Raw genomic sequence first — 26,301 nt, 5'->3', positions numbered from 1 at the left:
CCCACATCTGGGGATACAAAAAAGACCCCTTCGGGACAGATGTGTCCTTTCTTCTGGGGACAGATTGATAGGCACCCAGCGGAAGAGCCAGGACCTCTCCTGGGCTGGCGCGGGGTCGGCTGGAGGCACCCAGAGGCAGGGTCCGGCCTGCACCGCCCCGCCCCAGCAGATCGGCCGCCCCGCCCCTCTGGCCCCAGCGCCTGGCCACTGCCCGCCACCCGCCGGCCCTTCCGCCTCACTCAGCGGCGCCACTGAGAGGGACGGGCGCCGGCCATGGAGCGCACAGCAGGCAAAGAGCTGGCCCTGGTAAGGGAACAAGGGATCCCCGGACCCCGCATCCCTGGTGACCCGCAGGTCCAGAAACTCCAAGTGCCCGCTAAATTCAGATTGGGACGCTATCTGCTCCCAATCTGAACTTGCCCTGGAGTCCCCTCCTGGGGACTCACGGCCCTTGACCCAGTGAAGCGACTGGTTCCTCTTAGGGATGGGGGCGCGAGTCTCTGAGAGCGGTCGGCAGAAAGGGCTAGAGACAGGTTCTATGAGACTGGGCCCTGGGACATCCCCAAATGCCACCTCATGTCCTCAGGACCTGGGAGGAGGGGACCCGCAGCGAGGAGGGGACTAGCCTGGGACCCCAGCCCGAGTCTCGCAGCTTCTGGCCGGGAAGGGGCGTGGGGATGCAGCAGGACGACTCGGCCCGAGTCCGAGCCGCCAAGGAGGCTGAGGCCCCAGGACCTGTGCCCCTTTGGTGCCCTGAGTCCGCCTCTGCGTCCAGGCACCGCTGCAGGACTGGGGTGAAGAGACCGAGGACGGCGCGGTGTACAGTGTCTCCCTGCGGCGGCAGCGCAGTCAGCGCTGGAGCCCGGCGGAGGGCCCCGGGGGCAGCCAGGTGAGGAGGGGGTTTGGTGGGTGGCGCGGGGCCGGAAGCGACCAGGTGAGGGCGGAGCTGGAGAGCCGAGCACAGGCCGCCAGGTGCAGTGGGCAGAAGGAAGGGAGGGGCTCAGAGGCGACCAGATGAGGCGACCAGGTAGAAAGGGGACTGGGGGCGGCCAGGTAAGTGGGGGGAGATCCAGGGAATGGGGTGGGGCCAGGTGATGGCCGCGCAGTTCCCGAGAGGAGCCTGGGGACAACTTGGTAAGGACAGAACTGGACGGCAGAGTTGGGAAAGGCAGGTTTAGAGGGCCGGGGCTGGAAGGTGGAATGGGGTTGGTTTAGAAGTGACTAGGTGAGGGCGGGTGGGGCAGCCAGTGAAGCGCGACAGGAGGGCTGAGGGAAGCCCGGGGTGGACAAGAGTGTGTGTGTGTGTGTGTGTGTGTGTATGTGTGTGTGTGTGTGGGCGGGGGGGGGGGACGGGGGGGAGGGGGGAGGGAGTAGGGGACAGGGCATGGGAGAGGGAGGGTTTCCAGGGCAAGTTGCAGGAGGTATTTGTGGATGAGGAGGAATAATAACTTCAAGCGGGCAGGGTGTGGGGCACACACCTATAATCCCTGCGCTTTGAGAGACCAAGGCGGGAGGCCAGGAATTCGAGACCAGCCTGGACAACACAGCAAGATTCTCTCTATGTAAAAATAAAAATTAGGCCGGGCGCGGTGGCTGACGCCTGTAATCCCAGCACTTTGGGAGGCCGAGGCGGGCGGATCACGAGGTCAGGAGATCGAGACCATCCTGGCTAACACGGTGAAACCCCGTCTCTACTAAATATACAAAAAAATTAGCCCGGCGAGGCCGGGCACGGTGGCTCACGCTTGTAATCCCAGCACTTTGGGAGGCCGAGATGGGCGGATCACGAGGTCAGGAGATCGAGACCGCGGTGAAACCCCGTCTCTACTAAAAATACAAAAAATTAGCCGGGCGTGGTGGCGGGCGCCTGTAGTCCCAGCTACTTGGAGAGGCTGAGGCAGGAGAATGGCGTGAACCCGGGAGGCGGAGCTTGCAGTGAGCCGAGATTGCGCTACTGCACTCCGCCTGGGTGACAGAGCGAGACTCCGTCTCAAAAAAAAAAAAAAAAAAAAAAAAAAAATTAGCCCGGCGTGGTTGTGGGCACCTGTAGTCCCAGCTACTCTGGAGGCTGAGGCAGGAGAATGGCATGAACCCGGGAGGCAGAGCTTGCAGTGAGCCGAGATTGCGCCACTGCACTCCAGCCGGGATGACAGAGCGAGACTCCATCTCAATAAATAAATAAATAAATAAATAAATATAATAAAAATTAAAAAATTAGCTGTGCGTGGTGATGCCCAGTAGTGTTCCCAGCTACTCAGGAGGCTGGGGCAGGGGGACGGCTTGAGTCTAGGACTTGGAGGCTGCAGTGAGCCATGATTGTGCCACTGCACCCCAGCCTGGGCAACAAAACAAGACCTGTTTCTAAGAAAAACAAACCAAAACAATAACTCCAAGAAGCCGGGAGTCAGAGGAATCACATGCAAGGATGGCGCTACAGGCGGGGGGAGGTGGCTCACGCCTGTAATCCCAGCACTTTGGGAGGCCGAGGCGAGTGGATCCTCAGGTCAGGAGTTCAAGACCAACCTGGCCAAGACAGTGAAACACCATGGCCACCAAAAAAGACAGTAGTTTTTTCTACTAAAAATACAAAAAAACTAGCTGGGCGTGGTGGCGGGTGACTGTAATCCCAGATACTTGGGAGGCTGAGGCAGAGATTTGCTTGAACCCAGGACGCGGAGGTTGCGGTGAGCTAAGATCACGCCACTGCACTCCAGCCTAGGTGACAGAGTGAGATTCTGTCTCAAAAAAAAAAAAAAAAAAAGTGGTGCTAGGGGCTGGGCACAGTGGTTCACGCCTGTAATCCCAGCCCTTTGGGAGACTTTGGGAGGCCAAGGTGGGCGGATCATTTGAGGTCAGGAGTTCAAGACCAGTCTGACCAACATGGTGAAACCCCATCTCTACAAAAATACAAAAATTAGCTGGGCGTGATGGTGTGGGCCTGTAGTTTCAGCTACTTGGAGACTGAGGCAGGAGGATTGCTTGAACCCAGGAGGCAGAAGTTAAGTGACCCAAGATCATGCCACTGCATTCTAGCCTGGGCAACAGAGTGAGACTCTGTCTCAAAAAAAAAAAAAAGAAAAAAGAAAAAAAAAAGAGTGGTGCTAGTGATGAACGTGATTAGAGAAGGGGTGCTGCGAGGACCACTCCTGCTCTCTCATGGCCACCTCTCCCCTCCTGCAGGCCCCCAGCCCCATTGCCAATACCTTCCTCCACTATCGAACCAGTAAGGTGCGGGTGCTGAGGGCGGCGCGCCTGGAGCGGCTGGTGGGAGAGTTGGTGTCTGGAGACCGTGAGCAGGACCCTAGCTTCGTGCCCGCCTTCCTGGCCACCTACCGGACCTTTGTACCCACTGCCCGCCTGCTGGGTTTTCTGCTGCCACCAATGCCACCGCCCCCACCTCCCGGGTCAGTAGCGAACCAGAACCTCCATATTCCCCACCCTAGAACCCCAGTTGGGCACCTCCCTCCACCTCCTCAGGTGTGGAACCTGGAAAAACCTCCCAGACCCAGAGCCCTCTTCCTAAGCCCCCTCTAGCTTCCCCCTTCTTCACCTGCTGGGGGGGCCTCTTCCCAGGGTAGAGATCAAGAAGACAGCGGTACAAGATCTGAGCTTCAACAAGAACCTGAGGTGGGTCCTTCATCCAGATAGGGGAGTGTGGGGAGGGAAATCCCAGAGGTCAAAGGTTAGCAGTCGGCCTGGGGTTTTGAAAATTGCAGGTTGGGTAATAAGAGACTGGGAGTCAGGTGGGGCGCGATGGCTCATGCCTGTAATCCCAACACTTTGGGAGGCAGATGCAGGTGGATCACTGGAGGTCAGGAGTTAGAGACCATCCTGGCCAACATGGCGAAACCCTGTCTCTACTAAAAATGCAAAAAAAAAAAAAAAAAAAAAAAATTAGCCGGGCGTGGTGGCGCATGCCTGTAGTCCCAGCTACTCAGGAGGCTGAGGTTGCAGTGAGTCAAGATCAGGCCATTGCACTGCAGCCTTGGTGACACAGTAAGACTCTGTCTCAAAAAAAAAGGTACCAGGAGTCATATTCTAGGTCTCACACTCTGAACCCAGCTCTGAGACCCTGCCTCTCTGGCCAGGGCTGTGGTGTCAGTGCTGGGCTCCTGGCTGCAGGACCACCCTCAGGATTTCCGAGACCCCCCTGCCCACTCAGACCTGGGCAGTGTCCGAACCTTTCTGGGCTGGGCGGCCCCAGGGAGTGCTGAGGCTGGAAAAGCAGAGAAGCTTCTGGAAGATTTTTTGGAGGAGGCTGAGCGAGAGCAGGAAGAGGAGCCGCCTCAAGTGTGGACAGGTGAGGGGTTTTCAGATCCAGTCGTGTTCTGAGAAGGCCTTTCCTGTCTGCTTCTTCCCACACAGGCTTTCTCTCCCCTCTCAGAGCTGCAAAACTTAAGCAAGATTTTTAACTCTAAGTCTCAATTTCCTCATCTTTACAATGGGGATAATAATTCTTTGTCACGGGTGTGGTGGCTCATGCCTGTATCCCAGCAGTTTGGGAGGCTGAGGCTGGTGTATCACCTGAGGTCAGGAGTTTGAGACCAGCCTGACAAACATGGAGAAACCCCATCCCTACTAAAAATACAAAATTAGCCAGGCCTGTTGCCGCATGCCTATAATCCCAGCTACCCGGGAGGCTGAGGCAGGAGAATTGCTTGAACCTGGGAGGCGGAGGTTGCGGTGAGTCGAGATCGTGCCATTGCACTCCAGCCTGGGGCAACAAGAGCGAAACTCCATCTAAAAAAAAAACCAAATTCTTTGTCTGAAGTATTAGCATGTGTCTAATACTTTTCCCTCCTTGGTGCCATTGGGTCAGGATGCTGTGTTTCTAGCTACCAACCATTGCCTTGATACTTGTCTTTAATTTTTTTTTTTTTTTTTGAGTCAGGGTCTTGCTCTGTTGCTCAGGCTGGAGTGCAGTGTCTCCATCATGGCTCACTGCAGGCCCAACATCCTGGGCTCAGGTGATCCTCCCGACTGGGTCTCCCAAAGTGCTGGCATTACCGGCGCGAGCCACTATGCCCAGCCTGTAAAATTTTTCTTATTTTTGAATTTCTTTTTTAATTTTTTTTTTTTTTTTTTTTTTTTAGGCGGAGTCTCGCTCTGTCACCCAGGCTGGAGTGCAGTGGCATGATCTCGGTTCACTGCAACCTCCACCTCCTGGGCTCAAGCCATTCTCCTGTCTCAGCCTCCTGAGTAGCTGGGACCACATGCGCATGTCACCACGCCCGGCTAATTTTTTTGTAAAGGTGAGGTTGTGCCATGTTGCCCAGGCTGGTCTCAAACTCCTGAACTCAAGTGATCTGCCTGCCTTGGCCTCGCAAAACGCTGGGATTACAGCCATGAGCCGTTGCGCACGCGCAGCCTCCTTCCTTGATTATTGGCCTTTGTTCATCTCATAGACTGTGAGTGCATGAGAGGAGGACCTGTTGTTCTTGCTCCCAGCTCTGTCCCCAGGGGTAGGAACAACACAGATTAGTTTGCTGAATAATTGCATCCTGCTTAGGAAGTATCATCTTTCACCCATCTGTGTTTGATCTGATCCGCATCACAAAAGCATCTCTATCCCTAATCCCCATCGCTTAATCTCCAGATTATAGTAGCCACATTCCTGTCCAATTTAGAAAGTAGCAGCCACTTCTCTATCCCTGGTGACAAAGTCTCAGTTATTTATATATATATAAAGGTGTATATATATATATATATATATATATGATCATATATATATATATATATGATTTCTCCAGCTGATTCCAAGTCATTAGAGCTCCACAGTCCAATGTGGTAGCCACTAGCCCCTGTCGCTATTTAAATTAATTAAAATTGGCCGGGCGCAGTGGCTCACACCTGTAATCCCAGCACTTTGGGAGGCTGAGGCGGGCAGATCCCAAGGTTAGGAGATCGAGACCATCCTGGCTAACATGGTGAAACCCCGTCTCTACTAAAAATACAAAAAAAATTAGCCGGGCGTGGTGGCAGTCACCTGTAGTCCCAGCTACTTGGGAGGCTGAGGCAGGAGAATGGCGTGAACCCGGGAGGCGGAGCTTGCAGTGAGCCGAGATCGAGCCACTGCACTCCAGCCTGGGTGACAGAGCGAGACTCCGCCTAAATAATAATAATAATAATAATTAATTAAAATTAAATAAAATTCAGTTCTTTTCTTTTTAGAGATGGGGTCTTGCCATGTTGCCCAGGCTGGTCTCGAACTCCTGGGCTTAAGCAATCCTCCAGCATCAACCTCTCAGAGTGCTGGGATTGTAAGTGTGAGCCACTGTGCCTGACCCTGCCTTTTTTTTTTTTTTTTTTTTTTGAGACGGAGTCTTGCTCTGTCGCCCAGGCTGGAGTGCAGTGGTGCCATCTCAGCTCACTGCAACCTCCTCCTCCCGGGTTCAAGAGATTCTCCTGCCTCAGCCTCCCAAGTAGCTGGGATTATAGGCACCTGCCACTATACCCAGCTAATTTTGTATTTTTATTAGAGACAGCATTTCACTATGTTGGTCAGTCTGGTCTCGAACTCCTGACCTCAGGTGATCCACCCACCTCAGTCTCCCAAAGTGCTGGGATTACAGGCGTGAGCTACCACACCCGACTATGAATTTTATTTTTAGATACAGGGTCTTGCTCTCTTGCCCAGGCTGGACTCAAACTCCTGGGCTCAAGCGAGCCTCCTACCTCAGCCTCCTGAGTAGCTAAGACTACACTTGCACCATGTAGTTTAGAAGAAAGTAGATGACCACCACGCTCATCTATTTTATTTTAACAACTTTATTTTGGGTTCACTTTTTGCTATAGAAAATTTCAGACATATACAAAAGTAGAGAGAATAGTATGAAGAACATTCAGACATCCATCACCTATCAACAACGATGATCAATTTCACAAAAAAATATTTTCAGGATGATTTTAAAACAAATCCCAGGCTTATGTCAGTTCATACATAAATGTTTTGGGTACACACGTCTGACAACAGGCTTGCTTTTTTTTTTTTTTTTTTTTGTTTTTTTTTTTTTTTTGAGATAGAGTTTCGCTCTTGTTGCCCAGGCTGGAGTGCAATGGCAGGATCTCAGCTCACCTCAACCTCTGCCTCCTGGGTTCAAGTGATTCTCCTGCCTCAGCCTCCCGAGTAGCTGGGATTACAGGCACGCACCACCACCCCCGGCTAATTTTGTATTTTTAGTAGAGAGGGGGGTTTCTCCATGTTTGTCAGGCTGGTCTCAAACTCCTGACCTCAGGTGATCTGCCCACCTTGGCCTCCCAAAGTGTTGATATTACAGGCGTGAGCCATGGTGCCCAGCTCTTTTATTTTTATTTTTTAATAACCTTCATGTTCATAATTTTAAAAAAATCAGAAATATTTAATATTAAAAAAATCCAGTCCAGGCCAGATGCAGAGGCGCCTGCTGGCAATCCCAGCATTTTGGGAGGCCAAGGCAGGTGGATGGCTTGAGCCCAGGAGATCGAGACTAACCTGGGCAACATGTTGAAACTTTGTGTCTACAAATAACTAGCTGGGCGTGGTGGTGACTGCCTATAGTCCCAGCTGCTTGGGAGGCTGAGGCAAGAGGATCATTTTAGCCTGGGAGGGTCAAGGCTGTAGTGAGCCGTGATTATGCCACTGTACTCCAGCCTAGGTGACAGAGCGAGACCCTGCCTCAAAAACAGAAAAAATACCCAGTCTACATTCAAATATTCAAATCCCCTGCTTGCGCCTGAACCTTTTTTTGGACACTGGGTCTTCCTATTTTGCCTGGGCTGGGCTTGAACTCCTGACCCTCCCACCTCAGCCTCCTGAGTAGCTGAGACCACAGGTGCCCACCACCGCACCCAGGCCTAAATTTTCTTTTGACAGTTGTTTCTGGCCAGGTGTTGTGGCACATGCCTATAGTCCCAGCTACTTAGGATGCTGAGGTGGGAGGATCTGTTGACTCTGGGAAATCAAGGCTGCCGTGAGCTGTGAGCATGCCCCTGCACTCCAGGTGATAGAGCTAGGGGAAGGAGGAATAGTTGTTTCTTCAAACTGAAATCCAAAGATCTACTCAAGGTATTTGGTTGTTTGCTTCTCTTTTTTTTTGAGACGGAGTCTCACTCTGTCGTCCAGGCTGGAGGGTAGTGGCATGATCTTGGCTCACTGCAACCTCTGCCTCCTGGGTTCAAGCAATTCTCCTGGCTCAGCCTCCTGAGTAACTGAGTTTACAGGTGCCCACCACCACGCCCAGCTAATTTTTGTATTTTTAGTAGTGAGGGGGTTTCGCCATGTTGGCCAGGCTGGTCTTGAACTCCTAACCTCTAGTGATCTGCCCACCTCGGCCTCCCAAAATGTCGAGATTACAGACATGAGTCACCACCCCCGACCGGTTGTTTGTTCTTAAGTCTCTTTTATTCTGTAACAGATCCCCCTTGCTTCTTGTTTGAAGCCATTAGAGGGCAAAAAAATGGTCATTTTTCCTGAGGTACATCTCACATTCTTTTGGACTTACCTCATGGTTTCATGCAGCATGTTTCTCTATCCTCATAATTGCTGTAAGATTTAAAGGTTTGATTAGATGTAGGGCATTTTTTTTCCAGTGCCTATTTTTTTGCGGGGGCGGGGAGGAGAGACAGTTTCTTGCTCTGTCACCCAGGCTGGAGTGCTATGGCACGATCACAGCTCACTGCAGCCTTGACCTCCTGGGCTCAAGAGATCCTCCTTCCTAAGCCTCTTGAGTAGGTGGGACTGCAGGTGTTCGTCAGGATGCGCAACTTTAAAAACATTTTTTTTGTAGAGATGGGGTCTCACTACGCCCCCCAGGCTGGTCTGAAACTCCTGGTCTCAAGCAATCCTCCTACCTCAACCTCCAAAAGTGCTGGGATTATAGGTGTGCCCAGCCCAGTACCCACTTCTAAAAGCTAATATTTTGCAATGCCACCTGTCCTAATTCAAGATGAAAGAGGTAATTACACAGATTTACAAAGATTATTTTAAAATAATAGTATGGGGGCAGGGTGCTGTGGCTTATGCCTGTAATCCCAGCATATTGGGAAGCCAAGGCAGGAGGATCACCTGAGGTCAGGAGTTCGAGACCAGTCCGGCCAAGATGGTGAAACCCCATCTCTACTAAAAAAAAAAAAATATATATATATATATGTATATAAATAAATTAGCTGGGCATAGTGGCACCTCCTGTAGTCCCAGTTACTCGGGAGGGTGAGGCAGGAGAATCACTTGAACCCTGGAGGCAGAGGTTGCAGGGAGCCGAGATTGAGCCACGGCACTCCAGCCTGGGCGACACAGCAAGACTCCGTCACAAAATAAATAAATAAAATAAAATAATAGTATGATGCCATAACTAGTACAAAGGAGAAGGAAAGTGAGAGTAATTTACACAGCAATAAACCATGTTGTCAATGGGTAATGGTTGGGTATGCCCCACTAGGACACATGATGAGGTTGTCCCGTGTCTTTGCCTGCGCTAGCATCAGAGTAGAGTGTCACAGTGCTGTTGTACTGACAGCAACAAGCACCAACTAATGCAGGGGAGGGCACTGGTGAGGCAAAGACAGCAACATAAGTGCTGGGGACATCATTTTCCAAACTTGTGAGGAACATTTGCAATTTGCAAACAAAACAAAGCCCAGACTTTCATGGTCCTTGCATTCTTGGAGCCAAAAAAAATTGTGTTTACGAACAAAATAGTCAGGTTCTAGATGCAGATTATTGCAGACATGTTTTTCTTTTCTTTTTTTTTTTTTTGTTTGTTTTGTTTTGTTTTTTGAGATGGAGTCTCGCTCTGTCGCCCAGGTTGGAGTGCAGTGGCGCGATCTCAGCTCACTGCAAGCTCCGCCTCCCCAATTCACGCCATTCTCCTGCCTCAGCCTCCTGGGTAGCTGGGACTACAGGTGCCCGCCACCACGCCCAGCTAATTTTTTCTATTTTTTAGTAGAGACGGGGTTTCACCGTGTTAGCCAGGGTGGTCTCGATCTCCTGACCTCTTGATCCACCCGCCTCGGACTCCCAAAGTGCTGGGATTACAGGCGTGAGCCACTGCCCCCGGCCTTCTTTTCTTTTCTTTTCTTTTTTTTTTTTTTTGAGACAGAGTCTCTGTCACCCAGGCTGGAGTGAGGTGGCATGGTCCTGGCTCACTGCAACCTCCACCTTCTAGGTTGAAGTGATTCTCTAGCCTTAGCCTCCCAAGCAGCTGAGATTACAGGCACTTGCCACCACGCTCAGCTGATTTTTATATTTTTAGTAGAGACAGGGTTTCGCCATGTTGGCCTGGCTGGTCTCGAACTCTTGACCTCAAGTGATTCGCCTGCCTCAGCCTCCCAAAGTGCTGGGATTACAGGCGTGAGCCACTGTGCCAGGCCGCTTCTTCCTTTCTTAAAGACAAGTCAAGTGCAATAGTGAGAAGGGGGAAAGAGTAGAATAAGGAGTTCAATCTGTAACTGTGAACAATCAATTGAGATAAGTCACTACCTTGAGACCAGCCACAAACAGGTTTTTCAAAGACACAAATGTCTGGAGATACATTTGGAGGCTGGAGGGCACAATTCAAGACCCCAACTTCCAAAGCTTCCCCTAGGGGGTGCCACCATCAAAATCCACTAAAGTAAAATTATTCACATTGTTCAGCACTTTATAGCAGTCTGGTAGCATGATCTTAAACAAAAACAAAAACGAGGCCGGGAGCGGTGGTTCACGCCTGTAATCCCAGCACTTTGGGAGGCCGAGGCGGGCAGATCACGAGGTCAGGAGATCGAGACCATCCTGGCTAACACGGTGAAACCCCGTCTCTACTAAAAATACAGAAAAATTAGCCGGGCGTAGTGGCAGGCGCCTGTAGTCCCAGCTACTTGGGAGGCTGAGGCAGGAGAATGGCGTGAACCTGGGAGGCGGAGCTTGCAGTGAGCCGAGATTGCGCCACTGCACTCCAGACTGGGCGACACAACGAGACTCCGTCTCAAAAAAAAAAACGAAATCCACAGCCAGGCTCACTGGCTCACACCTGCAATCCCAAAACTTTGGGAAGCCAACAGGGAGGATCGCTTGAGCCCAGGTGTTTGAGACCAGCCTGGCAACATAATGAGACCCTGTCCCTACAAAAAATAAAAAATTAGCTGGGCATGGTGGTGTGTGCCTACAGTCCCAGCAACTCAGGAGGCTGAGGCAGGAGGATCACTGGAGCCCAAAAAGTTGAGGCTGCAGTGAACTGTGATCACACCACTGTACTCCAGCCTGGGTGACCAAGTGAGAGCCTGTTTCAAAAAGAAGGCACAGCTTACCCCTGCAATCCCAGCACTTTGGGAAGCTGAGGCAGGCAGATCACTTGAGGTCAGGAGTTCAAGACCAGCCTGGCCAACATGGTGAAACCCTGTCTCTACAAAAATACAAAAGTTAGCTGGGCATGGTGGCTCATGCCTGTAATCCCAGCTACTTGGGAGACTGAGGCAGGAGAATTGGTTGAAACCCAGAGGCGGAGGTTGCAGTGAGCCAAGATCGCACCATTGCACTCCAGCCTGGGCGACAGAGTCAGCCTCTGTCTTAAAAAAAAAAAAAAAAAGGCACAGAGAGGTTAAAATACATGCTTTACACAGCAAGCTAGTGGACAAGTTTGCATCTGAGTTTGAGACTTTCTGACAATAGCCTTCCCTGAACCAGGAAGTCATATCACCTCTTTCCAAAAAAAGAGGTCAGATTAATCTTATCCTAATACATGTTCAAAATTACAAAGCTCTATTTTCTTCTCTGGCCTTTGAGTACCTGGCTTCAAATCCCTGCCCTGCCATTCACCAAAGATGTGACAAATTGTTCTTTGCCTCCCTTTCCTTAACTGTAAAAGGTGGATAAATAATAGTACCTCCCTCACTGGGCTGGTGTGGTGAGTTACTGAGTAAATCCACACTAGCTGCTTAGTGAACATTACTGTTGCTGTTACATCCTTAAAAACATTCAGGGCCAGGCGCGGTGGCTCACACCTGCAATCCCAGCACTTTGGGAGGCCAAGGCGGGCAGATCACTTGAGGTCAGAAGTTTGAGACCAGCCTGGCCAACATGCTGAAAGCCTGTCTCTATTAAAAATACAAAAATTAGCCGGGCATGGTGGCACATGCCTGTGATCCCAGCTACTCAGAAGGCTGAGGCAGGAGAATCAATTGAACCCAGGAGGTGGAGGTTGTGGTGAGCTAAGATTGTGCCATTGCACTCCAGCTTGGGCAACAGAGTAAGACTGTCTCAAAAAAAAAAAAAAATTACGAGAGTTCTCCGTTTTACAAAGGAGGAAAGTGAGGCTCAGAGAGGGACAGGGACTCGCCCAAGGTCACACGGCCAGTCTTGGATTCAAACTTGAGAGTTTGTAACCATTTCTAATGATCAGGACCTCCCAGAGTTGCCCAAACTTCTGACCCAGACTCTTCAGAGGCCTGCGCAGAGGAAGAGGAAGGGCTCCTGCCTCAAGGTCCCCAGCTCCTGGACTTCAGCGTGGACGAGGTGGCCGAGCAGCTGACCCTCATGGACTTGGTGAGGATCCCGGACTGGGTCGGGATGAGCCACAGTGAGGGGACAGTTTCTGCTAAGCACCAGTCCCACACCCCTCCTCTGGCCCAGGAGCTCTTCTCCAAGGTGAGGCCCTACGAGTGCCTGGGCTCCGTGTGGTCGCAGAGGGACCGGCCGGGGGCTGCAGGCGCCTCCCCTACTGTGCGCGCCACCGTGGCCCAGTTCAACACAGTGACCGGCTGTGTGCTGGGTTCCGTGCTCGGAGCACCGGGCTTGGCCGCCCCGCAGAGGGCGCAGCGGCTGGAGAAGTGGATCCGCATCGCCCAGGTGTGTTGGGGGCGCGGGGAGGGATGCAGGGGCAGGCCCTGGGGCAAGGGGAAAAAATGAGGGCTCCGGAGAGAGATAGGGGCGAGTCTAGGCGAGGGAGGGAACGGGGTGGAAAGTTGATACCTAGGGTGAGACTTGGGTTCAGGGAGGAGGGTCTGGGTCCTGCAGAGAGGCTGCGGGCACGACTAGGTCCCAAGGGAGCTGGGAGAAGTAGGGAGCCCGGACCGGAGAAGTCAAGGTAGGGGCTGGAGGGGCAGCTGGGGAGGGGCTGGGGCCCGAGGGAGGAAGGAGGAAGGGACTCCTAGGGAATGAGTGGGAGTCTTGGTAGCTTGTCGGATGTGAGACAAGACGCAGGGGTCCGACGTGGCGTCACAAGTCACGGGATCAAGCCGGGCTCAGTGACTCACGCCTGTAATCCCAACACTTTGGGGAGAGGGAGGATCGCTTGAGCCCTTGAGTTTGAGACCAGCCTAGGCAACATAGTGAGACCAATGTTTCTAAAAGAAAAAATAAATAAATTAAAAATTAGACTTACAAAAAAAATTAGCCGGGTGTGGTGGTATGCCCCTGTAATCCCAGCTACTTGGGAGGCTGAGGTAGGATAATCGCTTGAACCCGGGAGGCGGAGGTTGCAGTGACCCGAGATCAGGCCACTGCATTCCAGCGTGGGGGATAAAGCGAGACTCTGTCTAAATAATAATAATAATTAGCGATGCATGATGGCGCACGCCTGTAGTCCCAGCTACTGAGGCAAGAGGCTGAGGCATGTGGATCGCTTAAGCCTAGGAGTTCCAGGCAGCAAGTGAGCTATGATCGAGCCACTGCACTCCAGCCTGGGCCACAGACCCTATCTCTCTAAAAAAAAAAAAAAAAAAAAAAAAAAGATGAAGAAGTTTCCGGATGAAAGGTGGATAATGCCTGGGTCTGACCTGCATCCCCACCGCCTGGCAGCGCTGCCGAGAACTGCGGAACTTCTCCTCCTTGCGCGCCATCCTGTCCGCCCTGCAATCTAACCCCATCTACCGGCTCAAGCGCAGCTGGGGGGCCGTGAGCCGGTGAGCTGGGGTGAGACCTCTTCCCCACCCCATCCCAGGTCTGACCCTCCCAAGCCACTGACCCCTGACCACCCTTCTCCTGTCCTCCCAGGGAACCGCTATCTACTTTCAGGAAACTTTCACAGATTTTCTCCGATGAGAACAACCACCTCAGCAGCAGAGAGATTCTTTTCCAGGTAGAGATGGATGCGGACCCGGGGGATTTTAGGCCCGGGAAGTGCGGGGGAGGGACTTGGGGCCAGGCAGGGGGAATCGCCCTGCTGTAGTCAAGACACTCTGTCCTTCCCTACCGCTCAGCAATGACCTTACCCTTGTCCCTGGCGGGTTGCACGTTTTTCTTTCCTCTACTTCCTGCGTTATAGTTCACAGTCAGTGACTGCCCTATTTATTCACTCAGCAAAACACAAGAAGTCACAAAGAAAAGGTTACTTAAGGCCAGAGTAATAGCACAGGGTGGGAACAAAAAAAAAAATGTCCTGAGGACTTTACCTTGATAAGCAAAACTAAAAAATGTGTGTCAAAAGTCTGGCTTACACTTTGGGAGGCCGAGGCGGGTGGATCACGAGGTCAGGAGATCGAGACCACGGTGAAACCCCGTCTCTACTAAAAAATACAAAAAATTAGCCGGGCGTTGTGGCGGGCGCCTGTAGTCCCAGCTACTCGGAGAGGCTGAGGCAGGAGAATGGCGTGAACCCGGGACGCGGAGCTTGCAGTGAGCCGAGATTGCGCCACTGCACTCCAGCCTGGGCGACAGAGCGAGACTCCGTCTCAAAAAAAAAAAAAAAAAAAAAAAAAAAAAAAAAAAAAAAGTCTGGCTTATTTACAAGCAAGATTTAGATTCTCACTGCAATCAGGCGCTGGTTTTTAGAGTGAATCTAGAATAGATCCCTGGGCCAGGAACATTCTCCACCCCTCAAGGTTTGCATGCAACTTGCTCACTCACCTCTTTCTGGTCTCTGATCAAATGTCCCTGCCTCTGAGAGGCCTTCCCAGCCTCCATCATCCTCAAAACCACACATCTGGTTTTTTGTTGTTGTTGTTGTTGTTGTTGTCATCGTTCGTTTTTTTGTTTCTTTGTTTGTTTGTATTGAGACAGAGTCTCGCTCTGTCACCCAGACTGGAATGCAGTGGCATGATCTTGGCTCACTGCAACCTCCACCTCCTAGGACCAAGCAATTCTTTCTGCCTCAGCCTCCCAAGTAGCTGGGATTACAGGCACCCGCCACGACGCCTGGCTAATGTTTGTATTTGGTAGAGACGGGGTTTTGCCATGTTGGCCAGGCTGGTCTCGAATCCCTGACCTGAGGTGATCCACCCACCTTGGCTTCCCAAAATGCTGGGATTACAGGCGTGAGCCATCACTCCCAGCCAAATTTTGTCATTTTTGTTCCTGGCTAACAGAGTGAAACCCTGTTTTCCTGCCCAGCACCTAGAATAGCACATGAGCTGGGCTCGGTGGCTCACGCCTACAATCCCAGCACTTTGGGAGGCCGAGGTGAGAGGATCACTTGAGCCCAGGAGTTCAAGACCAACCTGGGCAACATGGCAAAATCCCATCTCTGCAAAAAATACAAAAATTAGCTGGGCATTGGTGGTGCACATCTGTAGTCCCAGCTACTCAGGAGGCTGAGGTGGGAGGATCACTTGAACTTGGGCGGTCAAGCCTTCAGTGAGCCAAGATCATGCCACTGCACTCCAGCCTGAGTGACAAAGTGAGACTCCATCTCAAAATAAAATAAAATAAAAAGTAAATAAACAACAGCAAATTCAGGATACCCAGGAGATCCCTGGCAGGCCTGTGCCATCCAGCTGCGGACAAGGATTCTCTCCTTGTTAAGGCCAGCCCTGGCGGCCACCACCCCCACAAGCCCCACCTCTCATGGGGCCTGCTCCTTGCTGTTTATCTCCTCCCTACCCCCACCCAAGGTGGTCTGGCTTCTAGAGTGGGCCTTAACCACTGGCTTCTTTTTTTTTTTTTTTTGAGATGGAGTTTTAGTCTTGTTGCCCAAGCTGGAGTGCAATGGTGCGATCTCGGCTCACTGTAACCTCCACCTCCCGGGTTCTACCTCCCAAGTAGCTGCGATTACAGAAACACGCTACCATGCCCAGCTAGTTTTTTATGTTTTTAGTAGAAACAGCATTTCACTCTGTTAGCCAGGCTGGTCTCAAACTCCTTACCTCATGTGATCTGCCAGCCTTGGCCTCCCAAAGTGCTGGGATTACAGGTGTGAGCCACCATGTCTGGCCTTTTTTAAAAAAAAATTTTTTTTGGCTGGGTGCAGCGGCTCACACCTGTAATCCCAGCACTTTGGGAGGCTAAGGCAGGCGGATCACATGAGGTAAAGAGTTTGAGACCAGCCTGGCTAACAGAGTGAAACCTCCTCTCTACTAAAAATACAAAAAAAAAAATTAGCCAGGCGTGGTGGCGGGCGCCTGTAGTCCCAGCTACTCGGGAGGCTGAGGCAGGAGAATGGCGTGAAACCCGGAGGGCAGAGCCTGCAGTGAGCCGAGATCCTGCCACTGCACTCCAGCCTGGGTGACAGCAAGACTCCATCTCAAAAAAAAAAAAGAAAAAATTTTTTTTGAGTGGGAGTGTCACTCTGTCACCCAGGCTGGAGTGCAGTGGTGTGATCTCGGCTCATTGCAGCCTCTGCTTCCCAGGTTCAAGCTATCCTTCTGCCTCAGCCTCCCAAGTAGCTGGGACTACAGGTGTGAGCCACCATACCTGGCCAATTTTTGTATTTTTAGTAGAGACGGGGTTTCACCATATTGGCCAGGGTGGTCTGTAGTAGAGACGGGGTTTCACCATATTGGCCAGGGTGGTCTGGAACTCCTGACCTCACATGATCTGCTCGCCTTGGCCTCCCAAAGTGCTGGGATTACAGGCGTGAGCCATCGCGCCTGGCCTACCACTGGCTTTTGATTACTCAAAGCACGAAGGGTATATACGATGGGTTTGCAGGCATCGTCCCTGAGGAATTGTTCAAGGAGACCCCAGGCCTGCTCAGTTTTTCTCTTCCCCCAGGAGGAGGCCACTGACGGATCCCAAGAAGAGGACAACACCCCAGGCAGCCTGCCCTCAGTGAGTGATTACAGTTTGGGATGGGGACAAGTGGGACCTTCAGGGAGGGGTGTGGGGGGTGATGGGCTCTGTAATGGCCCTGAGTGACCGGAGCTTTGGGGGCTGCAGAAACCACCCCCAGGCCCTGTCCCCTACCTTGGCACCTTTCTCACGGACCTGGTTATGCTGGACACAGCCCTGCCGGATATGTTGGAGGTCTGACCCCTGACCCTTGACCCCTGACCCCAGCTCCACTTGCCCCCAGCACAATGGGCCTCCCGATATCCACCCTTGATCCTACCTGTACTCCTGACACCGTCCCACACTCCCTTATTACAGTGGGGCTCCTGACATCCCAGCCCCTGACCTTGACCCTTGACCCTTGACCCTGGGTGCTGCAATTCAGACACACTTTGCCCCCAGGGGGATCTCATTAACTTTGAGAAGAGGAGGAAGGTGAGTGGAGGCTACAGTGGGTGGGGGGGTCGTGCCTGAGGGGGGGGTTGGGGCGGGGGTAGGGTCTCAGAGGCTCATCCCCCAGGAGTGGGAGATCCTGGCCCGCATCCAGCAGCTGCAGAGGCGCTGTCAGAGCTACACCCTGAGCCCCCACCCGCCCATCCTGGCTGCCCTGCGTGCCCAGCGCCAGCTCACCGAGGAGCAAAGGTGACCACCCTGTAGCCTGTCCTGGCCCCACCCCAGCCGATCCTGGGTCACGAACTGGATTCCACCCACTCCATACACACCTCCAGCTCCTCCCAAGACCCCCTCTTGAGCCCTGATCCCCCACTACAACCTGGGACCTTGCAGTATCTCCAGTCGAATCAAATAGACTGGGCCTGGTGGTTCACACATATAATCCCAGCACTTGGGAGGCCAAAGTGGGTGGATCACTTGAGCCCAGGATTTCGAGACCAGCCTGGGCAACATGGCAAAACCCCATCTCTACAAAAAAATACAAAAATTAGCTGAACGTGGCCGGGCACGGTGGCTGACGCCTGTAATCCCAGCACTTTGGGAGGCCGAGGCGGGCGGATCACATGAGGTAAGGAGTTTGAGACCAGCCTGGCTAACAGAGTGAAACCTCGTCTCTACTAAAAATACAAAAAAAAAATTAGCCAGGCGTGGTGGCGGGTGCCTGTAGTCCCACCTACTTGGGAGGCTGAGGCAGGAGAATGGCGTGAACCCGGGAGGTGGAGCTTGCAGTGGGCCAAGATCGTGCCACTGCACTCCAGCCTGGGCAACAGAGCGAGACTCCATCTCAAAAAAAAACAAAAATTAGCTGAACGTGGTGTTGAGTGCCATTGGTCCCAACTACTTAGGATGCTGAGGTGGGAGGATTGCTGGAGCCTGGGAGGCGGAGGTTGGAGTGAGCCAAAATCACGACACTGCAGTTCCAGTCTAGGTGACAGAGTGAGACCCTGTCTCAAAAAAAAAAAGTCTCAATTGACCTCTGACCTCAGTTTTGACCCCATCTGATTTTCTGACCTCAACTTTAGCATTCAGCTGGCCATTCAACTCAACTGTCCCATCTGTTGACTTCCCCATCTTTGGTCCTATCTGACCCATGACCTTATTCAGGACCCCTCATCTGACTCTCTGACCCCAACCCTTGACCCTCAGTTCCGAGTAACCGACTCCAACTTTTATGTTTATTTGATTGTCCAACTTGACTATGACAACTATGTCCTTTCTTTCTATATAACTGTGATCCTAACCATTGACCCCAGTGGTGACTGACCCCAGTCTGACCCTGACTTTATTTTATTTATTTATTTATTTATTTATTTATTTATTTATTTATTTATTTTTGAGACAGAGTCTGGCTCTGTTTCCCAGGCTGGAGTGCAGTGGAGTGATCTCGGCTCACTGTAGCCTCCGCCTCCCAGGCTCAAGCAATTCTCCTGCCTCAGCCTCCCAAGTAGCCGCGATTACAGGCACGAGCTACCACACCTGGCTAATTTTTTTGTATTTTTAGTAGAGATGGGGTTTCACTATATTGGCCAGGCTGGTTTCAAACTCTTGACCCGAAGCAATCCTCTCGCCTTGGCCTCCCAAAGTGCTAGGATTACAGGCGTGAGCCACTGCACCCGGTCCTGACCCTGACTTTAATCCTGACCCAATTTGATTCTTTAGCGCCACCCTGTGACTCTCTTTGTGACCTCCTGATCAGCCATCCTGTCCCATCTCTGATAAGACCTTGATGCTCAGTGACCCTCATTTACCACCCTGACCCTGACATGTGGGGTGCCACCTCTGGCTGCTCCCCCTTACTCCCCAAACCCACTTCCCAACCGATTCTAACTCTTATCTTTCCATCCCCTGTATTTCCTGCCCCCACCACCTCATCCACATGTTGACCCCTCAGCTACCGGCTCTCCTGGGTCATTGAGCCACCAGCTGCCTCCTGCCCCAGCTCCCCACGCATCCGACGGCGGATCAGCCTCACCAAGCGTCTCAGTGCGTGAGTCTTGGGGTGTGTGTAGGGGGGGTGATGTGGGCGGATATCAGCAAGGGCTGCTCCTGCCTTACCCTCATCCCCTGTCCCCATCCTTAGGAAGCTTTCCCGAGAGAAAAGCTCATCAACTAGTGGGAGTCCCGGGGACCCCTCATCCCCCACCTCCAGGTGAGCATTCTGCTTGGTGATGGGACTAGGGATCCTGGGATCAGAAGTCAGCACAGCCACCCCACGTCAGCCTCTGCATCTCCCCCAGTGTGTCCCCAGGGTCACCCCCCTCAAGTCCTAGAAGCAGAGATGCTCCTGCTGGCAGTCCCCCGGCCTCTCCAGGGCCCCAGGGCCCCAGCACCAAGGTACCAAGACGGCTTGTGTGTGCATGAGGGCCTGCAGGCACCCAGGCTCTGTGTGTGCGTGCGTGTGTGTGCATGCACATGTGTACACAAAGGATTGTGGGGCCAGGAGTGTATACAGGAGGCACACTGAGTGCCCAGGGTATCCATCCAGGGGATTGCATGCATCTGCATGGCCCTGTTTGGGTGATCACTCATAAATCTGACTCGTGCTCAGATCTGGACCTGTGTAACTGCTTGCCCATGGGTCATCTAGGGTGCAATCACATCACACCCTGTTTTTATTTGAAACAGGGTCTTCTTGCTCTGTCACCCAGGCTGAAGTGCAGTGGTACAATCTCAGCTCACCGCAACTTCCACCCCTCCCCCAGGCTCAAGCGATCCTTCCATGTCAGCCTCCCACGTAGCTAGGACCACAGGTGTGCACCACCACGCCCTGCTATTTTTTTTTCTTTAGTAGAGATGAGGTCCCGCCATGTTGCCCAGGTGGGTTTCGAACTCCTGAGCTCAAACAATGCACTCACCTCGGCCTCCCAAAGTGCTGGGATTACAGGCGTGAGCCACCGCGCCCAGCCTACACTTTTTTGAGGACATGTATGTCCCTAAGAATCTGCATACCATGGCAGACACAGTGGCTATTGCCTTTGATCCCGGCACTTTGGGAGGCCAAAGTGGGAGGATTGCTTGAGGCCAGGAGTTCAAGACCAGCCTGGGCAACATAGTGAGACCCTATCTCTATTAAAAGTCAAAAAAATTAGCTGGGTGTAGTCCCAGCTACTCAGGAGGCTGAGGTGGAAGGATCGCTTGAGCCCAGAAGTTTGAGGCTGCAGTGAGCTACGATCATGCCATAGCACTCTAGCCTGCATGACAGAGCTCTAGCCTGCATAACAGAGCGAGATCCTGTTTATGAAGAAAAAGAGACTGGGCGCGGTGGCTCATGCCTGTAATCCCAGCACTTTGGGAGGCCGAGGCAGGCGGATCATGAGGTCAAGAGATCGAGACCATCCTGGCCAACGTGGTGAAACTCTGTCTCTACTGAAAATACAAAAATTAGCTCGGTATGGTGGTACACACCTGTAGTCCCAGCTACTTGGGAGGCTGAGGCAGGAGAATCACTTGAACCCGGGGAGACGGAGGTTGCAATGAGCTGAGATGGTGCCACTGCACTCCAGCCTGGTGACAGAGCAAGGTTCCCTCTAAAAGAAAAAAAAAAAAAAAAAAGGAAATGAAGGCTGGGCATGGTAGCTCATGCCTGTAATCCCAGCACTTTGGGAGGCCGAGGCCGGTGGATCACTTGAGGCCAGGAATTTGAGACCAGCCTAGCCAACATGGTGAAACCCTGTCTCTACTAAAAATAAAAACATTAGCTGGGCATAGTGGCACAGGCCTGTAATCCCAGCTACTTGGGAGGGTGAGGCATGAGAATTGCTTGAACCTGGGAGGCAGAGGTTGCAGTGAGCTGAGATGGCACCACTGCATTCCAGCCTGGGTGACAGAGCAAGACTCTGTCTCAAAAAAAAAAAAAAAAAAAAAAAAAAAAAGAAAGAAAAGAAAAAGAATCTGTGAACCAGAAGAGGAAATGTGGGCCTGAGTCTTCACAACATCATGTGTGGGGTTGTTCATTGGCATGGGCTGTGGGTGTACAACCACTGTCAACATATATATGTACACAGGATTTCTTGTGCATGAGCATGGGTTGTGTGTATATGGATGCTGTTCATGTCTGTTTCTATAACAGGTAACCAAAGTCTGTATATGGTAGGGTGGTGTATATGCAGGCTTGTGAATGTGCCCTAGTTGCATGTCCCAGGCTCTGCATGTGTAGGAGGAAGTAGTATGTTTTCTTGAGATTTTATTTTATTATTTATTTATTTATATTTATTTATTGATTGATTGATTTTTGAGATAGAGTCTTGCTCTGTCACGCAGGCTGGAGTGCAGTGGCGTGATCTTGGCTCACTGCAACCTCTGCCTCTCAAGTTCAAGTGATTCTCCTGCCTCGGCCTCCCAAGTAGCTGGGATTACAGGCATGCGCCACCAGGCCCTGCTAATTTTTGTATTTTTAGTAGAGACGGAGTTTCACCATGTTGGCCAGTCTGGTCTTGAACTCCCGACCTCAGGTGATCCACCCATCTCAGCCTCCCAAAATGCTGAGATTACAGGCATGAGCCACTGCGCCTAGCAAATGTTTTCTTTAGATTTTGAATGTGGGGCTATTGAATACACCAGTGGTGGCTGGGGTGTTCATGCTTTTCTAGCCCTCAGCATCTGCAGATGGGCCAAGCTGTAGCCTCCATCCCTTACTGCCTGCAGCTGCCCCTGAGCCCGGACCTGCCCAGCCCCCGGCCCTTCGCTTTCCCTCTGGGCAGCCCTCAAATCCCACTCCCGGCGCAGCAGAGCCCGGAGGCCCGCGTCATCCGTGTCAGCATCGACAACGACCACGGGAACCTGTATCGAAGCATCTTGGTGAGGGGCTGGGCTGGGGGTCTGCTGGGGGCTGCCCTGCCCTTGGGGCCGGGGCCCTCACCTCACCTCCCGCCCCTCTCTTCCAGCTGACCAGTCAGGACAAAGCCCCCAGCGTGGTCCGGCGAGCCTTGCAGAAACACAATGTGCCCCAGCCCTGGGCCCGTGACTATCAGCTCTTTCAAGTCCTTGCTGGGGACAGGGGTGAGCAGGGATGGGTTGGAGCTCAGGATAGGGGGCAGCGGGGAGGGGAGCAGACTGACCAGGCTCAAGGATGGAGCCCAAGGTTACTTGGGTTCACAGGGCTGTGCGGTGGTTCAGGCAGAGAGTAGGGGTAAGATAATCAGAGTGGGGGTAAGAGGACATAAAATATCTGTAACCCAACGATGTAGGGTCATGAGGTTGTCTTGGCTCAGTATGAGAGAGAGGCACCAAAGGTCATCTTCCTAGAATTTAAAAGACAGTAAGATTGTCCAGGGTCCGGCCAGGCGCGGTGGCTCATGTCTGTAATCCCAGCACTTTGGGAGGTCAAGCTGGGCGGATCACTTGAGGTCAGGAGTTTGAGACTAGGCTGACCAACATGGTGAAACCCTGTCTCTACGAAACATACAAAAATTAGTCAGGTGTGGTGGCACACACCTGTAGTCCCAGCTACTCGGGAGGCTGAGGCAGGAGAATAATTGCTTGAATCCGGGAGGCGGAGGTTGCAGTGAGCCGAGATCACACGACTGTACTTTAGCCTGGGCAACAGAGCGAGACTCTGTCTAAAAAAAAAAAAAAAAAAAAAAAAGATTGTCCACGGACAAGTGACAGAAGGGAGTGTAGAAGGTGGTCTGACCTTCAATTTGTAGGATGGGCTGGGCATAGTGGCTCACAACTGTAATGCCTGCACTTTGGGAGGTCAAGGTGGGTGGATTGTCTGAGCTCAGGAGTTTGAGACCAGCCTGGGCAACATGACGAGACCCCATCTCTACAAAAAATAGAGAAATTGGGTGGGTGCGGTGGCTCACGCCTGTAATCCCGGCACTTTGGGAGGCCAAAGCAGGTGGATCACTTGAGGTCAGGAGTTCGAGACCAGCCTGGCCAACATGGTGAAGCCCCTTCTCTACTAAAAATACAAAAAAATTAGCTGGGCGTGGTGGCACATGCCTGTAGTCTCAGCTACTCGGGAGGCTGAGGCAGAAGAATCGCTTGAACCCAGGAAGCAGAGGTTGCAGTGAGCCGAGATTGCACCACTGCACTCCAGCCTGGCGACAGAGCAAGACTCTGTCTCAAAAAAAAAAAAAATTTATATATATATGTATATATATGTATATATGTGTATATATATGTATATATGTATATATGTATATATGTATATATGTATATATGTATATATGTATATATGTGTATATATGTATATATGTATATATGTATATATGTGTATATATGTATATATGTATATATGTGTATATATGTATATATGTATATATGTATATGTGTATATATGTATATATGTATATATGTGTATATGTGTATATATGTATATATGTATATATGTGTATATGTGTATATATGTATATATGTATATATGTGTATATATGTATATATGTGTATATGTGTATATGTGTATATATGTGTATATGTGTATATATGTATATATGTGTATATGTGTATATGTGTATATATGTATATATGTATATATGTGTATATGTGTATATGTGTATATATGTATATATGTGTATATATGTATATATGTATATATGTATATATGTGTATATATGTATATATGTGTATATATGTGTATATATGTATATATGTGTATATATGTGTATATGTGTATATATATGTATATATGTGTATATATGTATATATGTGTATATATGTATATATGTGTATATGTGTATATATGTATATACGTGTGTATATATATGTATATATGTATATGTGTGTGTGTGTGTGTATATATATATATATATGGAGAGAGAGAGAGAGAAATTAGCTGAGCATGGTGGCATGTGCCTGTATTCCCAACTCCAACTACTGGGGAGGCTGAGGTGGGAGGATAACTTGAGCCTAGGAGGTGGAGGCTGCAGCGAGCTGAGATCACACCACTGCACTCCAGCCTGGGTGACAGAGCAAGACCCTGCCTCAATTTAAAAAAAAAAAAAAAAAAGGGCCGGGCATGGTGGCTCACGCCTGTAATCCCAGCACTTTGGGAGGCCAAGGCGGATGGATCACAAGGTCAAGAGATCGAAACCATCCTGGCCAACATGGTGAAACCCCGTCTCTACTAAAAATACAAAAAATTAGCCAGGCATGACGGCAGGCGCCTATAGTCCCAGCTACTCAGGAGGCTGAGGCAGAAGAATCACTTGAACCCAGAAGGCGAGGGTTGCAGTGAGCCAACATTGCGCCACTGCACTCCAGCCTGGCGACAGAGTGAGACTCCGTCTCAAAAAAAAAAAAAAAAAAATGATTGTCTAGGGTCGAGTGAGAGAAGGGAGTGTAGAAGTTTGTCTGATCTTAAGTTTGTAGCATGATGAGATTGTTCAGGCTCAACCTGACGGGGTGGGAGACTAAAGGGCATCTGGTCTTAGATTTGTGAGGAAGTAAGTTTGTTCACCACTGGGACCCTGAAGTTATCTGAACTTGGGACGGGAGAGAGCCAAATGGATAGCAAGGAAGCATGAGGTTGTCCTGTCTGACAGGGAGAAGCAAGGGATTGAGAGTGTTCACGCTGAAGTACATGGCATGAGGTTGGCTGGATATTAGGAAAGGATGCTTGTGGTTGCTCAGGTGTTGAGTGTGAGGCCACAAGCTCGTGCAGGCTGGAAGTGGGAAGTTGTTCAAGTTCATGGTGACAGCAGCATGAGATTGGCTGGGAGTGGTTGTGGGGGAGGGGTGGGGTGAGCAGGAAGTTGTTTGGCGGGGGGTGGTCTAGGGTGGTCTAAGTTTGCCCAAACTTTTACTGCAGGTTGTCGGTTTTTGTTTTTTTTTTTTGAGATGGAGTCTCGCGCTGTTGCCCAGGCTGGAGTGCAATGGGAGGATCGCGGCTCACCGCAACAGCCACCTCCTGGGTTCAAGAGATTCTCCTGCCTCAGCCTTCCGAGTAGCTGGGATTACAGGCATGTGCCACCACGCCCAGCTCATTTTTTTGGTATTTTTAGTAGAGACGGGTTTCACCATGTTGGCCAGACTGGTCTCTAATTCCTGACCTCAAGTGATCTACCCACCTCGGCCTCCCAAAGTGCTGGGATTACAGGCGTGAGGCATTGCGCCCAGCCAGTTTGCTCAAAGTTTTACTGCAGGTTGCCTTGTCTCTATGGTGAGCAGGAGAATGTTAGGAGGTTGCCCAGGCTTATGATAAGGGAAGGCATGAGGTGGTACAAGTTTTCAAGTGAGAAGTCGTCCAGGTTCCCAGTGGGAGCAGAATGAGCTTGGCTTGGCAGTAACTGCAGAGGGACCCATGGTTGTTCAGGTTCGAGGGTGAGTGGCAGGAGGCTCCCAGGTCCTCTGTGGGGGTGACACAAGGTTGTGAGGGCCTATTACCACCATCTCCACTCCTGACCAGAGCTCCTGATACCTGACAATGCCAACGTCTTCTATGCCATGAGTCCAGTCGCCCCCGGAGACTTCATGCTGCGACGGAAAGAGGGGACCCGGAACACTCTGCCTGTCTCCCCAACCTGAGGCAGCTCTGTCCTCTCCACAAGACACAAGTCCCACGTGCAAGCTTGCGACTCCTTTCCTAGAAAGCTGCCATCCCCCAGTAGAGGCCACTGTGCTCTGTATCCCAGGACCACCACCCAACTGTAGTCCATTGGACCCCATATCTTTTTCTGACCCTGCTGGTACTAGATCCATATTCCAAAGACAGCCCATGGGTGGCTGGTGGAGAGCTCAATCCCATAACTGTAGAAAGGGGTGGGGCATGGGTACGTCAGATCTCTCCCCAGAGAAATCTTATAAATGTTGGAGATGCATCAGAAGTGACAGATGCAGATGAAAATGTGACCAGAGTTATGAAACAGGTGTCAGTCTTGTTTATTTTGTGCCTGTGTGCCACGTTCACCCTTTATCAAGATAAGGGAAAACAACTACCACACACACACCCACACACACACAAACAGAGAGAG

At 51.2% G+C, this 26,301-nt stretch overlaps 1 protein-coding gene across 2 annotated transcripts; it reads left to right on the top strand.

Moving 5' to 3' along the window:
* The first annotated feature begins 237 nt into the window (after nt 1-237).
* RGL3 (ral guanine nucleotide dissociation stimulator like 3) lies at nt 238-26,193 on the top strand. Of its 2 annotated transcripts, none has more exons than XM_055239426.1 (19): nt 238-306; nt 776-889; nt 3,181-3,404; nt 3,574-3,627; nt 4,089-4,300; nt 12,354-12,496; nt 12,584-12,799; nt 13,751-13,854; nt 13,946-14,030; nt 16,880-16,936; nt 17,045-17,131; nt 17,339-17,371; nt 17,457-17,578; nt 19,281-19,376; nt 19,470-19,538; nt 19,627-19,723; nt 22,034-22,186; nt 22,273-22,387; nt 25,737-26,193. In XM_055239426.1, exons 1-19 carry the CDS (start codon nt 274-276, stop codon nt 25,853-25,855), a joined length of 2,133 nt encoding a protein of 710 aa, XP_055095401.1. In that variant the 5' UTR covers nt 238-273; the 3' UTR covers nt 25,856-26,193. The 2 variants fall into 2 exon arrangements, with proteins under 2 accessions (XP_055095401.1, XP_055095400.1); XM_055239425.1 differs by having other exon boundaries at nt 19,609-19,723.
* Nucleotides 26,194-26,301: the final 108 nt, after the last annotated feature.

Source organism: Symphalangus syndactylus, chromosome 13 (genome assembly GCF_028878055.3).
Source record: "Symphalangus syndactylus isolate Jambi chromosome 13, NHGRI_mSymSyn1-v2.1_pri, whole genome shotgun sequence".
In the NCBI taxonomy this organism is placed as follows: Eukaryota; Metazoa; Chordata; class Mammalia; order Primates; family Hylobatidae; genus Symphalangus; species Symphalangus syndactylus.
This window is presented reverse-complemented; position numbering and strand designations above follow the sequence as displayed.

What these genes read in the sequence shown, in the direction of transcription:
- RGL3 (XM_055239425.1), top strand. Translation starts at nt 274, where the DNA reads ATGGAGCGCACAGCAGGCAAAGAGCTGGCCCTG. An exon ending in ACTTTGAGAAGAGGAGGAAG is followed by an intron (nt 17,372 to 17,456) that starts GTGAGTGGAGGC and finishes CTCATCCCCCAG; the next exon opens with GAGTGGGAGATCCTGGCCCG. An exon ending in CTCACCAAGCGTCTCAGTGC is followed by an intron (nt 19,377 to 19,469) that starts GTGAGTCTTGGG and finishes CCCCATCCTTAG; the next exon opens with GAAGCTTTCCCGAGAGAAAA.